Source organism: Lagopus leucura, unplaced genomic scaffold (genome assembly GCF_019238085.1).
Source record: "Lagopus leucura isolate 7727_CA_CO unplaced genomic scaffold, USGS_WTPT01 Super-Scaffold_100012, whole genome shotgun sequence".
Classification (NCBI taxonomy): domain Eukaryota; kingdom Metazoa; phylum Chordata; class Aves; order Galliformes; family Phasianidae; genus Lagopus; species Lagopus leucura.
Genome location: NW_024962267.1, coordinates 17,119,816 through 17,135,945, shown reverse-complemented (window position 1 = coordinate 17,135,945; position 16,130 = coordinate 17,119,816). Strand labels below are relative to the sequence as shown.

Here is a 16,130-nt window from a genome sequence, read left to right as displayed (position 1 = left end):
AAGTAGACGAGGATACCCAAACATTATCACAGTCACCTATGTTACAGCATTAAAAGCCAAAATATGTAACCATGTACATATGAGGTGACAGCAACACATCAAAGCTACCTGTGGCAGCAGTGAACTTCCATATTAGATTCTCAAGACTTACACATCTGCAAAAGATTTTAAACAAATCCCTAAAACTTTGTGGAAATGACAATTTAGCAATGTGCTTTTGAATTTCAAGTGAAAAGTAATAAAAATTCTCCTGTTTTTTCAGGGCGTGAAATAAAGTCTCCAAGCAAGTGTAAAAGGCAAACTTCGTGGTAGGAATTGATGTCCTGTGCACTGTGCTCTAGAGGGTTTTGTCACCACATCAGAAGAGGAACAAATGAACCACAAGAATATCCAAAGAAGGCTCAAGGGTACACGGAAAACAGAGTTGTGAGAAAGATTTACCTATGTGATATGGTCCACAGCCCAACACCATCACTCCACAGTCATCAAATCTTATATCGTGTTCCTGAGAAGGGAGAGAAAGAAGTCATTAGGGTCTGTACTCAGCAGCACCTAACTCCATGCTTCTCAGAACAAACAATGTGATGCGTTCAGCCCATATCCAACATCCTGATCCTTCAGGGCGCAAGTCTGATGTCATTTACTGCAGTGCAAAAGAAGCACAGCTTCATTGGAACTGGTGGTGCTGCACTCAAACCAAAGGAGATTTGACACCCCCAGCCTGGCTATGAGAGCAGCTAAGGAGCTATGAGCTTTCACAAAAACAAATGCGACGACGAGGCAAGTGAGACGTGAGTCCTGCATTCCTAGCACCTAACCTCTGCACAGAGAATGTCTGTACAGGTGATACGAGACAAGATCCTAACAACATAGGGGCATTAACACCAAATGCACTGGATCACTGGGCTCGATGAAAGGGGATCTGCATGCATTACCATCCAAAATAACTTCTGCAGAAACCAAGACATTTGCAAGATCTCCAGAAATACTGCAGCACAGGGGGAACAGATCAAACCAGACAGCAGTGAGCTTGTTGTTTCCAGCTGCACCTACCTGGCCGTTGTACGTGACGTAAAGGTAATTAGTTATCGCTGGGTATTCTGCTGCCAGTGTGTCAATCTGTATGGAGGAAGGAGAGCACAGACTGTGTCTTTGCCAGTGCAAGATTTTTCTCATGCAGTTCACTTTCCCTCCCCTTCCCCCCCCCCCCCCCTTCCTTTTCTTATTTCTGTCCTATTATTTTTTCCCACCATACCTTTCCTCAAAGGAACTTGATCTGAATCGTGATATGCTGGCAATGCAGCAGATATCTGGCTTGCAGTTTAGGACAGCACGCTCTGCTCTCTACCATCTCTTTCTAAGCTGCAGATTCAACTCCACATCTACTTGGTAGAACAGCTTCACAGCCCAGGAGGTTTTCCCAGCCAGCTCTTCTTGCCTCTGCCTTCTCATTCTCTAGTGTCAACCACTTACTACAGGTTACGTACATGGTAACTGGTCCATCTATGCCACCCACTACTCCTGAAGTTCCCTGAATGAACAGCTGAAACATTTCTAAGATGGAACTCTGAACAGGGAATAGTATTAAAGTAGTCCAGACAAGAAATTTTATATGTTACCACTTAAAAATCTTTCCAATCTTCAAGTATTTTCGTGAATCCCCACTGGCAGTCCAAATGCTTGTGAATAATGAAGAATGTGACCTTAAGTCATTAGCACTATGTAAGTGTCTGCTGCTCATTACTGTTGCTATTACTGCAACTTGTACTTCATGGCTCAGGAAGAAACATATGCTTTGATGCCACAAATGCTGCATAAGTCAAACGACCTTATTAAGGGTACCTTGGCACAGAAATCAATCCAGCACTGCAATGTAATGCACAAGAAAGAAGGTAGTGCAAGAGCAGACGTGTTCCTGTAGGCCAGGTGAGGACACAGAAGGAAAAGAGCAGCTGGGTAACAGAAGGAGATTTGGCATCTGGAATTGGGCCTGAGGATACAGATGGGCTTTTTCGGAAACATTGCGTAGCTTAGATTGGCTCTGTTGGATTTTTCCCCCCTCTTCAGGACAAAAAAAAACCAACCCAGCTGGTGGCAGTTTAATACCCACATACCTTAAATGCAGCAACAGAACACCTAGCAAAGCACTTGTGACACTGCCATGAATACTAGATGAGCTCATTACACTCTGTGCTATCACAATGAATAGCAAATGAACCCATAGCAATAGGGCACTTCAAATAAAGTATTACCCTGTAAAAAGTTACAACCGGCACAAAAGACATATGACACTTTTTATGGTCACCCCATGGTGGACCAGAATCAGTCTTCTCAGCCATTTTCTGAAGCCAGGTAGCTGCAATCCCACCTCAGCCACAGAGAAAACGAAAAAGTCAGCATCTCCTTGGGGATATTCACCTACAAATTCCTGACATTGCAGTGAGCCTTGCAGCGCAGAGGTAACAGCTAGATGGGCAAAATTTGCTCACTTACGAAGTCAGTACCACAACTCCCTCTAATGACAATGCAGCCACGATTTTCACTTTGTTTACCTCAATTGTTCCTAAGGACATACAGCCCTCCTCAGAAGCTCCCTCCCCAACCAGTGACATTTCTCATGGTACCTTTTTCACCCAGGGCACTACATTCTTCCTCATTCTCAGCTGGCGGCACTGGACTTCAGTCAGTCCCAGGCATTTCCCAATCTGTCTGTCTGAGAAGCCCATCTGTTTGGCTTTCCTCATCAGCTCTTCTGGAATTTCTTCACTGGTACTAGAGAAACAAACAGAAGAAAAGAGCTGCATGAAGCTTTACAGCAGTATTTAGATGACACGTGAGTACTCGTGCCTTCCAAAGCGCACTGAGGTGCAGTTGCTACGGAAGTATGCACATAAAGGCAAGAAAAAGAAGACGACCCAGCTAAACCATGCAATCCTTGTACATAAAAGATCTTTGTTTTTATGCTGGATGTCCCACAGAGATGCAAAGAGAGAGGCAAAGCCCACAGGTAGACTACTGATGCTGAGAAATGAAACATTTTCTTTCATCACTGTTTGAGGCAGGACTGGCCCTTGCTGGGCCTGCAATCTCCCAGGCAGCATTCTCCACCAAGCTAGTGCAAGGCCACTGTGCTCACAACACCTGCATGATCAGTTACCATTGCAGCCCCCACAGATGACTTTCTTTGATTTCTTGGATTCAGTATCCCCACATCTCCACGTCCAAACCTCTTTTCCCTTCTGTCAGTCTCAAATTTCTTTCATGTCATTTGTGCTATTTCTTCAATTGTTAAAAGGAGGAGATAAGGTAAACCAGGGTCTCTCAATACTTCTGTAAGTCCTTGCTCTCTCATTTCTGCTTCTAAAGAGTCCTAGTTTTTGCTATTTATTTCAGATACACTGTTTCCCCCCACTCCTCAATGCAGCTCATGGCTTCTTGTCCACTTTGAGTTTTTCACCTTCTCCATTCCCTCTTCATATTCTCCATCACACACTTTTTTCTCTCCCACACTGTTTCTGGTTCACTTTGTTTTGACTCCACCTATACCCCTGATAGTTCCTGCCTGTCTGTTTCTAAGCTACCTTTTCTAATCCTAGCTTCTGCAAAAACATAAAAAAGCCTATGTATTTTTATCAGCACTTCTGCTTTTCATCTTCATTGCCAAGAGCATCCTTGCCTGCCCAATAAATCAATATTTTATGAGTAAGCAAGCTCTGATTCAGGAAAAAGGAAATGATTAACAAACAAGCGATTTTCCTAAATCAGAGCTTTTGAATTATGTCCTTTGCTTGATGGTATTTTTAAATAAATAGCATTATGTTATTTGACTGGGAGGAAAGGGTAAGGCCACTTCATTGGAATGTGTCAGCAAGCTGAAGCATGAAAGCCATTGGATTGGATTTTCCACTTCAGCTTGTGGAGCAGCTTCAGTGCCCTCAGTGAAGCCAGGCTAGCAGCGAAACAGGTGAGTCACAGAAGCATCAAACCAGCTAATTTTGAGAGTAGCCCTGCAGACAAGAAACTTCTGGGTTCAAACCCCTGGATAGGTGGGCTTTGCTCTATGACTTCCCCCATATCACCTCTCCTTCTTCTGCAGTGTGAGAAGATACTCCATACAGCTATAACAGTGTCAGCCAGGTCGGTGAATACTTGCAGAAAGGAAGCAATCCCTGTAACTGCTATCCTTGGAACCACATCCCAACCTGGCAACCACAGGTAGCAATCAGCGTGCCATGTGCACGGATGACTCCTGGCAGGAGGATCCCATGCACCCTTGTCTTCTCCACAGTCCATCACATTGCTTTCCTTACTCCAACAGATGCTGCCCTTTGCTAACCATAAGGAAACCTAATTGAGATTGAGCTTCCTGGTTTTTGGAAGGGCTTCCCAAAATAATATGCGCTTTGCAGCAACGCGGAAGCTCGATGAAAACCTGCAGCTTCCCTGCACTAACTCCTTCACTGCAAAAACTCCTCTGCTTCTGCAAAGCCCTTTCTACCTTCCCACTTCAGAGGCAGAACTTCCTGTATGACAAAGCATCAGAACTGGAGGTATGGATGAGTGCTTTGCAAGAGGAACCACAGCAAGCAAAACCTGCCAATTCCCTGGCAAAGCAGATGCTAACCATCACCAGCTATTAGGAAGGACGCAGCCACATCAGACTTCTCTCCTAGGTTTGGCATTCCCAAGGTACAAATGAGCAGACCTGATGACCCCAAGAAAATGAGCCTGTTCCCCTGCACTCTTGCTCCCTCGCTTTCACTGTCTCAGAAGCACACATTGCTGGCTGTCATCTGATTACCGACGGAAAAAGAAAATTGCTTTCATTTGCAGCTTATTTCAATTCACTTTTTTTCAGCTCTCATTATAACAATATCATTCATTGTCACCCTGCCAGAAGGATGGGCAGAAAAGAAGCAGCCATGATTTTGCAATACGATTCCCTTTGTCTTAGGCTAGCAGCTTAAATCACATCAGGTCATTACTAGGACATCCTAGTCTGGCTAAAGACATCCACTCAAATAGGTAACCAGTTTTGCAAGGGACATAACCAGTACACAGGAGTAAAGCTGACTGCCTAAAAGAGAAATAAGAGTTTTCCCTCTGCTACTCCTAATGCATGACCAAGATAAGAGGTATGGCTTTGAATGTGGTTAATACAAAACACGTGGTGGGAACCTCTACACAAGAAGTATCTGGACAGGAAGGGTTTCCTCATTTCTCGTGCTATGGAGTTTAATATGGAGAAAAGGCACTTGGATCATCATGAGGCAGGAAAAATGAGAACTGGCAATCCTGGCCTGTGGATGTAAGAATTTTGCCATTAGATAATTAAAGGAAATCAGCGCAAATCAAATACTCAGTGCTGCTTTCCAAGGTCTTGAAACCAGAATCTGCCCTAAGATTTCCATTCACTAATAATGATGACTTATCAGATTTATATCCCAACTTTCACCTGAAGAATATTAAGAAACATGCAAACAGTAGGCAGTGTGATGTTTATATTGCAGATAGCAATACTGAGACACACAGAGGTTAAGGGGAAATGAATTTTTAGATCCAGCACTGACCTAATGCTATTCCCACAGTCTGTGCTCCCAGACAGCCCATTAGACATGCTGGAGACAATAAAGGCAGCAAGGGCAGCCTCACACTCATTCCCCTTCGAACAGTTAGGTGCAAATGACCCTTCAAAGAGCTCATCAGAAATCCAACACTAAAATGAGAAGCAAAAAAACAACCATTAAAACATTCAGTTCTGTCTATTGCCAAACTCATGACCCAGTCCAACATAATCAGCTCCACCTTCCCCTGGGGCATCACTTTTTCTTCATACACAGACCACGAGCTTCCAAAGACTGAACCTCCTTGTTGGTTTATACTCTATACTTCTGAAATAAGGGCAGATTAAGTGGCCATTAAATGGCTCCTTTTCCTAACATGCACCTTCACAACATGACAGAAGTTTGAGAGCTTCAAAACCAGACTATCAGACTTCCTCTACACTGCCATCAGCACTCCTTGCAAAGCTAAGCCCCCAGCACATTTTTCAAGTTAATAACAAAACAAACATTGCTTGTGCTTCCTTTTCAGGTTCTAGAGTTGATTTGTTGTTGCTGTTTGCTTAAAATTCTACCCTGCCATCTTTCCAACTCCATACGCTTGCTTCTTCAGTGATAAATGCTAAGAGGAAACGGACTAAATACCCTGTAATGAGGAAATTTTCACCCGGCATGGAGGACCTGGGGAAATCTATTAACTGACTGGAAGAATGCTGGCACTGTTGCAATTACCAGGACAGGCAGCTTGCTCCAGCACGGCCCTCTCTTCCACTTGACTGCTTTCACCTGATCTTTAGGAGTGTTGCTAAATAAACATGTCAGTGGAAAGCTCCAATCTCCATATGCAAAGTGCTCTTTTTCTTGGCCTGGCCTGGGCTCGCAGGAAGGATCTGCAAAAATGAGCACACTCCACCTCAGTCTGTCAGTCTCAAATGTAGCTCCTCCTCATTCTGCAGCCCGGTCAACAGTTTGGCTCTTGCAAGCCAAGAGGACCAAAAGCAAAAAGCACTGGAGCCAGAATCCTGACGTCCTGAGAAATCTCTTCCTTCTACAGGAGCATCAAAGACGCGGAAGGTTTCAAAAGCCTCCTTGATGTCAGGCTGCATTATATCCAAATAGGTATCCTCCCTTCCTCCATTTCCCTACTACAAGGCCATTAGTGGCACCCTGGCTTGCTCCTTGTGTTTTGCAACATTTTGAAAGTGCTACAATTAAAATAATGAGATCAGTGTACAAATTCTCTCTCTGCTACTCTTCTTGAGGAGATCGACTGTGACCTTCCTTCCCCTCCTAAGAAACCCCTGAGATGACTGACAAAAAGCTCAAAGGAGAGCTCAGGGATGCAGGAACTGTAAACCAACAAGCCTTGCTCACTGAACAACCACCACTTCAGAGCCCTGCATCTATACTGTTTTGATTCCTGGGCTAACCAATCTCATTGTGATCATCTTTATTTAAGTAACACGAGCCTCACATTGCGCCCCAAGACCTGAATGACTCACATCTACAACTGAGTGATGTGCCAAAGCAGCAGCTCAAACAGCCAAAGGAATGAGTCGTAGATGCTTCCTCAAAGCCTGTCTTCCACTCCAGCTAAAAAGAGAGCTTTGAGGGCTCTCCTGGTACGTTGGGATGCAGATTCCCCAGAGCCAGTGTGTACATCACTAGAAGAGGCTCCCCAATGGCTTCTAAAAGGCAATGCCTGGCTATCACGTGTGTCAAAGAGGAAAATGCATACTGAGTCTTCACAAATGTAGAGGTGCTTTGAAGGAAAACACAGCTGCGAATTTATTACCTATGGCTCTTCTAAGACAAATAGGAAGTATCTCACACTGGATCTTCACAAAGCACAAACAACTGCACTGAATAACTGCTTATACCATATTCTCCTCATGTACTGAATTCCTAATTTGTTCCTGAGCCTACTCTGCCCTCCAGTTCACTCAGAAGACAAAAGTAATCTTCCCAGTTAGTTAAAATCGCGTACAACAAATTTGTCAGTGACAGCTCCTCAAACAGTATAAATCAGAGCTGCCTCCTTTACAGTCACCAGACCAGCTCCACATTATACCCACACGAGATCTCGCCTGTGCTCTCTGACCTGTCCCAAAACACGCAAGCCAGCAGAAAAACTGTTATTGAGAAGAGCAGGTGTGCAATTCGCACTGCGGAAGAACAGATGTTATCGATGGCCTGTCTGATCTTTCCTCCTTCCTTGTTTCCCAGGTCATCTGCTGGAGTCAGGCTTTAATTCCAAAACCTGTGGCTACTCCACCGTGGTGATGCTTTGAACTCAAGTCACGCTTCCAGCGAGCTGCTCACAATGCACACCTTTCACAGAGCCAAGGGCATGAGCTTCTAAAAGGAATTCACAGTAAACAACTTCTATCATGGGCCACCGAGCAGAGCACCCGGCTACAAACACTGGGCTCAGAAGGGTCTCCACCCTCACACTTCACTATGCTTTCCCATCTATCAGCCTGGCTCCTTCAGAAGGAACCACAAGTCTCACAATTGCCCTCATCCCTTTCAAGCAAACCAGAGGCCAGCAAGCTGCTTTTATTCCACAGTGCAAGGGCATGCTCTCCTCCATGCACTCCTTGTGCACGGCCATGGTTCTCAGGGAGCACAAAGTTAGGACCAAATAAAAATAATAATGGCCACACACAAAAAAAATCCTCGCTGCAGATAGTCAAGGGACAGATTCTGATCCCCAAAGAGGCTTTATCTGCCTTTACTCAGGCCATCAAAGCGTCCTAGACAAACATGCTTCAGATATTACTTCCAAGTTAGCGCTTCAGTTGTGCCCTTGGGGACGAATAGGAAATTTGACTCCACTGCAAATCTGACTTATTCTGGACTGCATCTATTACCCAGCCTTATCTAGGTCAGCTGGATGGGAGCTGCTCAAATTTCCTCCTCTTTCACAAGCTGTAAGTACAACAAATAGCCAGCAGGGTCGCTCCAGGGCCCTGCCCTTCCATTTTCTCTCATGGAACGGGCAAGGCCAAATCCCAGGAACTCAATTCTGACAACAGCGCAACCTGTTGCACTGCTATTGCTCTATCCACCATTATTCACAGACCAAAAGCATGGGATGGTGCTTTCTCTCTCCATTTACATATGTATATGTGTATGAGCAGTAGGGAAAACGGCAGTTAAGATTACCTTACTGCAGATAGGAAGGTAACAGATATAAAAAAGCAACAATGGAAGTTCAAACTTCAAATGAGAAATGCACAGGTCACAGGAGAAAGAGCAAGGGCATATATTTGATGTGTGTGATTTCACTGGATATTCTTGCAGGTACTGACAAAATGGCTTTCTTTTCCCAATTCAACTTAGGTCATTTGCTTTCCTGCAGCCAAATCACATCACCTGAAACAACCCTTTCTCCATCTTACAGGATCCAGAGGCAGAGCTGAATTGAAATATTGTCGTAGCATGACCACTTAGGCTCACAGGCACCTGGTCCAACCCTTTTGAAAGAAGTTTGCTGGGACAAATGTAAAATAGGCAATGGGTGCCTTTCCCATTGTCAGCTGTATCTCCAAATGACCGACCTTGCTAATAAATAAGACAAATGTTGGTAAGGTAGAAAGGTTTGTGTTCCCCATGACATTCCCTACATAACGTTTTGCACATGGAAACACCTTCTCTGTATAAATCAGTGAGGCCTTGTTCTCCCTTTGAATCACCCCATACAGCCATGGCAAGTTGATGTGAACACTGCCTGATGGACTGCTCACACAGTTCTCCTTCTGCCTCTGATCCCCCTTCCCCAGCTGCCTGACATACGCACTAATTCTAGCTCTGAATTTCCTCTGGGCAGAAACCATCTCCTTGCTACCAGTTTCTACAACAGCTCGCTAAGCCCAAATCAAGACTCTTGGCAGATCCAACACTTCACTGCAAGTTATTCCAAAACCACTCAGAAGACATTAAAAAAAAAAAAAAGAAAAAAAAAAAAGCAAGAAATGGGTACAACTGAACAAAAAAGAAAACCGCCTGGGAACGGGGCAAACGCTTTTGCTTGCAGTAACTATATTTCAGTAACAAAGATTTCAAGCTATGGTTGTGTCACAGCCCATTCTTTTCAGTTGGGAATAATCCCACAGCGCAGGTAAAAACTCAATGCCAGGCATGCTGGGGACTGGAAACAGCTGGTTGCACATGCACGCCAAGTCTCATTTGCATCACTCAATTAGCTTTCCCTTGGCTATTGGAGAGATGTGTTTCCTGATGTGGCTCACTAGACCAGCCCCTTAAGCTCAGGTCACTAGTGCTTTTTCCTTGTTCTCTGCATTCAACATAATGCAGCTGGACAGTCCACCTCCTTCTTTTGATGTAGTTTATGAGCTAAGCTGATTTCCTTGAGAGTGTTGGAGTTAGAATAGCAGAGTGAAAAATCTGCACTGACCAATAAATGAAACTAACTTAATTAACATTATCAGCAATCAGTGCTGTGTTGCATGAATTTCCTTACAACACATGCAACACTGGTTGGTGATACAAATGCAAGGTTTGACACTGCCAAAGCGCTTGCTCGAGCAGGCCTCCTGTAATCCCTTGCGAAGTGACCAGGAGGATGAAATCAGTGCAGGACAGTACTAGCTACTGGTACTATTACTGCCACCCACCCCTAGCAGGGAAAGGGAAAACAGCCTTCGTGATTAAGGACGGTACAGAGCAATTAGCATCTGTGGAGGAATGGTGGATTTATAGCAGCCGAGGCTTTGATCGACCCCTGGGATGCTGAGTGCATGTTCCAGAGCATGGCACTCCGACAGCAGGAAAACCAATCTGATTCTGGGCTTTTTTTCATCTTCTTCCCTGGGAGCAGTGCGTATACATTTTAAGGCACTCAAGACAAATACAACATGACACAGATGTTAGAGGGCAAATGTTTGTGCAGCCCAACAATAGATTTCTGTAAGTAATCAAGCTACTACTTCTCTTCGACATCTCCCTCCACATTTATTTTTGTTTAGCTCTAGATTCAGCTTGTTCCGGGGGGCAAAGGAGACCAATAGCTGCTCAATTAAAACTGCGCAGCTGGTCAGAGAAATGAAATCCAAGCAGGTGAATTCAGTGATCTACTGGCTTCGGTGCGCTCCCAGTGCCATCATGTGGTGAAACATGGTTAGGACAGCAAACATTGAAAGTGGAAAAGCTGGCCAACGTGTAGCCAATAACTCAGCAAGGAGGTGCTCCCAACCTCATAAACCATGAAAGGAAAGCTCAAGTCAGCAAGAGGCTTGAACTGAAATACAGCCAGGCACTTTAATTTACTGCTATCTTTCCTACTTAGTTTTATATGGTCATTTTTCTTCAGGAAAGAAGATTTATATTTAAATATGTCTGGGCTTACAGGCATTTGAAAGTGCAGTACAAAAGCAACACGTACCACACAATCACAGAAAGGCAGAAAAGCTTAAAAATCGATTTTCCAGGAAAAATAAAATGCACTGCATTTGATTCTCAGGTGTAGCAAGTCAGGACAACTCTCACATCTGAAGGCAAACCTATCCTAGGTATGTGAGTGCAGCCTACCATTGTTACTGCAGGCCGTCTCCACGTTTCCAGTCTTAGCCTCAATGATACAGCATGGATTTTCCAAAACAAACTAGCATTTTCAAGATGCCTACAAGCAGCAAGAAAACCTGAATGCTTAATGAACTTCCTCATCTCCAAAGAGTCTTCTCAGACATCTACTTCACCTGGGTGAGACAGTGACCTGGGGTTTAAGGCAGCATCACTTATACTGTGTGCCAAAATGAACCTCTCAGCATCAGGTACCACAGTTTTCACAGCAGAATTATCCCCAGACACACCAGTGTGCCCAAGGACAAGACTGTTTGTTTGTCTTACTGCTTCACTTCCTTCAGGATCTTCTCCATGTTCACAATGCTGCGCATCTTACACAGGAACCATTTGTCAATGGCTGTGAGCTTGTGAATGACATCCACAGGGACTCCCTTTTCCAAGGCCTGCCAAAAAGAGGAAAGCACCAATCAGATGCTTGAATATATGCTCTGTAAATAGAGCAAAGAGCAGCAGCAACTATGTAACACAAAGACGCCAGTGGCAGAAAAGGCAAGCAAATCAAGGGTCTGTCACGGTGGTCCAAACTGAGCCCAAGCAGAATGCAGGGAGGGACCAGTCATTTCCACAAGTAAGAACTGGCTTCTGCCTGAACAAGAGAGAGAATTTGCTTCTTCAAAGCCAATAGCCAAAATGCAACCAATGGCCCCGTGGCTACCAAATACACGTGCCTTAACCACATGCAGCCTGACACATTCACTCTGCAGTACCTGCATCCTCATCTCACCCCTTGCCATCAAATCACTTCAATTTCTGTCCCACTGTGAATTTGTAGCTGCTAATGCTAAACAAGACGGTCCAAATTCTCATCTGTGGAGAAACTCCCTGCTTTGGAGCATAAGCTTCAATTTGCCCATTAAAAAATAACACTTGACTCAAAACATACGGCCTTGGAATACATACCTCTGAAGTAGAGTCCAGTCCAGGGTGACAATTTGCAGCCACAGCATGACTGTCTTTTCTGGGCCACATTTTTTTTTTTGTTGTTTTATTTTTGTATTGTTGTTTTTTGGTTGTTTGTTTATTTTTATCAAACTATTTGTGCCATGGAGCTAAAAGGCTCCCCACAGAGTTACCATAGAAAAGATTGTTTGACAGGACACTGCAATATTAAAAAAGATCTTGAGGAGAGCCCCCCAGTATGATAGTTGCAACTTCCATTGCTGATACTTCCTGGGTCTCACCAGCAGCGTGCAGTTACAACTCTCCTGATAAAACAACTATAATCAACTATAATGATAATACCAGCATGCTATCTTTGCTGAGCTGAAGTAATAAAACTCATTAATTTGTTACCAAGCTTAATTGTTTCCTTGCAGGGCAACATCCCTGGAACAAAGCCAGAGCAATGCCACTGAAGAAAACTCCAGCATTCATCTGGCAATGAGCTTAGCACACTGCACAACCACATTTTTTCTTCAAGTTATCAGGCCAAGGTCACTGAGCCCCATAAGCTCAAAGCTAACGTGACCGCATACACTTCATCTACTTAGGACACCATTTAAAAGTCTTTCGTGGGAAACTGGAGAAAACAAATGCCTACGTCTCCCTTGTCAGAGGATAGAAAGAGAAAATAAACTACCTTCATCCCCGTGGAATGTATCTGGAGAGAGAGACAAGACTACATTTGCAGACAGCTTTTACTCCCAAACTACTATGCCACAGGGGTAAATCAAGTTTCCAAGCAGAAAATCCCTGCAGGGTTTGATCGGTGGTGGTGAACAGCACTCAGAGTGCTTTGCTCTATTCATAACTACATGGCGAAGTACACAGAGAGCTACAAGAACAAACAGAGCCTTTCAGCAGGGCTGCTTGACTTTAAAGCCCTGCTCACCTCCAAGAGCCTTCTGCCTCCAGGCAAGCGCCAGGAGCTGGCTCAGCCACCTGTGCTGTCTCCAGGGCCACCACGTTCATCCCTTCCATCTCACCCCTGCTCCCAAATGAAGTATGTAGCTGGTTGTGGACAGGAGCGCAAGGGCAAGGTGACATGTCTGCAGTGTGGACAACAGGGAGATCAGGACCCCAGTGTGAAATGGTACAGACTGAGCCCACAGCATAAATCCACTGGTATACAATCCTTAAGAGAGTCTACAGAAGACCCTATATAACCTGAACAGTCCTTCCTGTTCATCAGCTGCAGTTACACCCTTGCCACACTCTGCCCAAAGAACAACTCTCATCCATTTCAGCCTCTCTCCTGCTGTCCCTTTAAAAAAAAAATTATATATATATATATATATATATATATCTCAACAAGGATTCCCAATACAACAGCAAATGCTTTGAATGGCAACTGAACTTTCTTCTTTTTCACCTGAACAGTTACCATTTAAATCACCCAAACAAAGGAGAGAGAGAAAACTTAAGGAGCCTTCCAGAGATGAGGAGTGGGGCTTGTAGGGAGGAAAAGCCACACAATGAAGCTCCATCCTGTTTCAAACAAAGCTGACAGCTAATGGGGACTAGCTCTCAGCTTTTAAATGTCAGCAAGGTGGAAAGGAATTTCCAGGCCCACAGCCCCAGCTGCTGGAAGTACCTCTCACTGATACTGTTTGCCTCAGTTATTAATGGGGAAGAACGAGTGCACAGTGTGAGACAGAGGCTTCATGAGGAGGGATTAAGATTTTTATCTCGTGGGTTTTTTTTGATGGTTCCTAGTGAAAATGTCACCAACAGGGAGCACCCAGAGTGTTAACTGTGGCCCAAACTTACCTTTACCTCCCTAAATCCTGTGTTAGCATGGGGCTGAGATTAACCTTTACAGAAGTCCCCAAAGCCACTCAGAGAGATGAGGAAATATCGGATCTCAGTTGCCAGAGAAAGCTGTAATAGAGACCAAGCACAGCTGCAGAAGGATGTTCTACACTTATGAAGACACGTATTTCCCCAGCTTGAAAAGCAAGAGTCAACAGCTGGACAGGCACAGAACATCGTGTGCTTTTCATTAAGGTCATTTATAATAGGAACAGTGAAAAACTCTTTACAAATACAGTACAACCATAGCTCCCCTTACTCAGAGGGGCTTATGAGCTCTCCACACAAGCAGGACAGGCTTAAAAGACTCCACCAAACAAAGACAGTGACACAAAACACAGTAAATGGGCTTTCACTACCAGAAAGTTTGCAACTTAACAATAAAATATAATAATAAAATAAAATTAATATTATAAAAATAAAATAAAATTAACAATAAAAATAATAATAATAATTAAAAAAAAAACAGGTTTGCAGACTTAAGAAAACAACAACAAAAGACCAGTCTTAAGCATGTTCTATACAAGACAACTGTCCTCTTCATTCAGAGCATGCTGAGGCCCTGGCACAGGTTGCCCAAGAAGTTGTGAATGCCCCATCCCTGGAGGCATTCAAGGCAAGGCTGAATGGGACACTGGGCAGACTGAGCTGGTGGGAGGTGTCCCTGCTGTGGGCACAGATTGGAACCAGACAGGCCTTAAGGTTCCTTCCATCCCAAACCATCCTGCAGTTCTATGATTCTCTTCATAGAGATGGATAAGTTAGCTGCAAAAAAGCCAACATATGAAATTGTACTTTTGGTAAAGTTGCACTTTTGGTTTGGTGAAGTAACTACCCACGAGATATACACAGGCAAACACCTTGAAACTGAAGGCAGAAATAATTTGGTACCCTAGCTCCCTTGTGGTAATACTCACCCATAGACCTCAAAAGGTGTTGCAATTTGCCTAGTGTGACAGGAAAGAAGTTGAAGAACGCTAAGGGAAGTTGAGCATGTTTCAAAGAACAGGGAATTCCTGGTTGCTAAACTTAGTATAGTCTCTTAACAACTTTTCAAGTTTCAAGCCCTTACCCATGCAACAACTGCAAAAAACCAGCACTCTCAGACTGCAGTTTACCACTCTATCATCCCTTGTTTCAGTTCACATGGATGTTCATACTTAACTTCTTCCCTTCCCATAAACGTAATGGTAATCTGCCAAACGGATCAGCTTTAACTATCAACTACGCTAGCATAAATAAAGGCTGAATATTAGCTAATGTTTAGCAAACAATTGTATTACAGGAGCAAGCAAAAGAAGTGATTCAGATTTCTACTGGCACTGCCACAAATTGTACTTCAGCAACAAAGATGCCACACAAATGAACAGAGCGCGCTTGGCAAAGAGAAACAAGGGGATGAAAAACACTTCACTTCTGCCACTTCAGCTCACCCTATTTGGTGGCCATAATTCAAGGGACATAGATCAAGGGCTTTCAATCTTTTGTTACCTTGGCCATTGCATATATTCGAGTGCTGGATGGTTCAGAGAGTTCCTTTTGGAGATCTGCGATGGCTGGCCAGGCTTTATTCATGGGCAGATGTGAAGTGAAGCCATCTATAGAGGGGTGGCACATCCTCAGGGCCTTTTGGAAGCTCTCTTCAAAAGTGCGGCCAATAGCCATGACCTGTAATGGAGAGCACTTCCACATTAGTGAGGAGCTGCTACCCAGCTGTCCTCCAAATAACAGAAGGATGCAAGTTTAAACTGTAACGATGAACATACAGAAAGATGACAGCCTTCAAACCCACTGCCTTAAGATAGCCATACTGGCTTTAAAACCAGTGGGAGTCCCACTTCTAGAACCAACTGCCAGTAATTACCAACGGAGAGTTTCAGACAAGTGCCTGTTCTGCTTTCATCTCCCTATCTGTAAAATACAGAAAGTGGCTGCTCTCCTTGTAAACTGCTTGGAAGCATCGTAGAAAGCATTATGTAGCAGCATGGGTGTAGTAACACAGAAGGATATTTCTGTTTAACATCCTGTTAGAGAGAGAAAGTCGCAGTGGGAATTTTAAGGTGCAGAAGAAACCTGCTCCTCTTCCTATAAATTACATTTAAAAGTGACGCTCTCCTGAGAGGGCTCTCTTAAAGGATTATTCCTGCTTGGCACAGCAGCGCCGGGGCTTCCCTCCTTAAGTCTTGACATGAGTTCCAGTAAGAAAATAAG

At 44.1% G+C, this 16,130-nt stretch overlaps 1 protein-coding gene across 4 annotated transcripts in view; it reads right to left on the bottom strand.

The window, feature by feature from the left end:
- The window catches only part of CPS1 (carbamoyl-phosphate synthase 1), a 234,065-nt gene that overhangs the window by 163,752 nt on the left and 54,183 nt on the right, over positions 1 to 16,130 (bottom strand). For all 4 annotated transcript variants that reach the window (XR_006179624.1, XR_006179623.1, XM_042874765.1 and 1 more), the window contains 5 exons: positions 15,411 to 15,587; positions 11,433 to 11,551; positions 2,625 to 2,772; positions 1,054 to 1,119; positions 442 to 505 (listed from right to left, as the gene is read on the bottom strand). Coding sequence is in view for 2 of the 4 variants with exons in the window: in XM_042874765.1 (XP_042730699.1) it covers positions 442 to 505; positions 1,054 to 1,119; positions 2,625 to 2,772; positions 11,433 to 11,551; positions 15,411 to 15,587 (574 nt within the window). In the remaining 2 variants the exon portion in view is untranslated. The remainder of the gene's footprint in view (positions 1 to 441; positions 506 to 1,053; positions 1,120 to 2,624; positions 2,773 to 11,432; positions 11,552 to 15,410; positions 15,588 to 16,130) is intronic.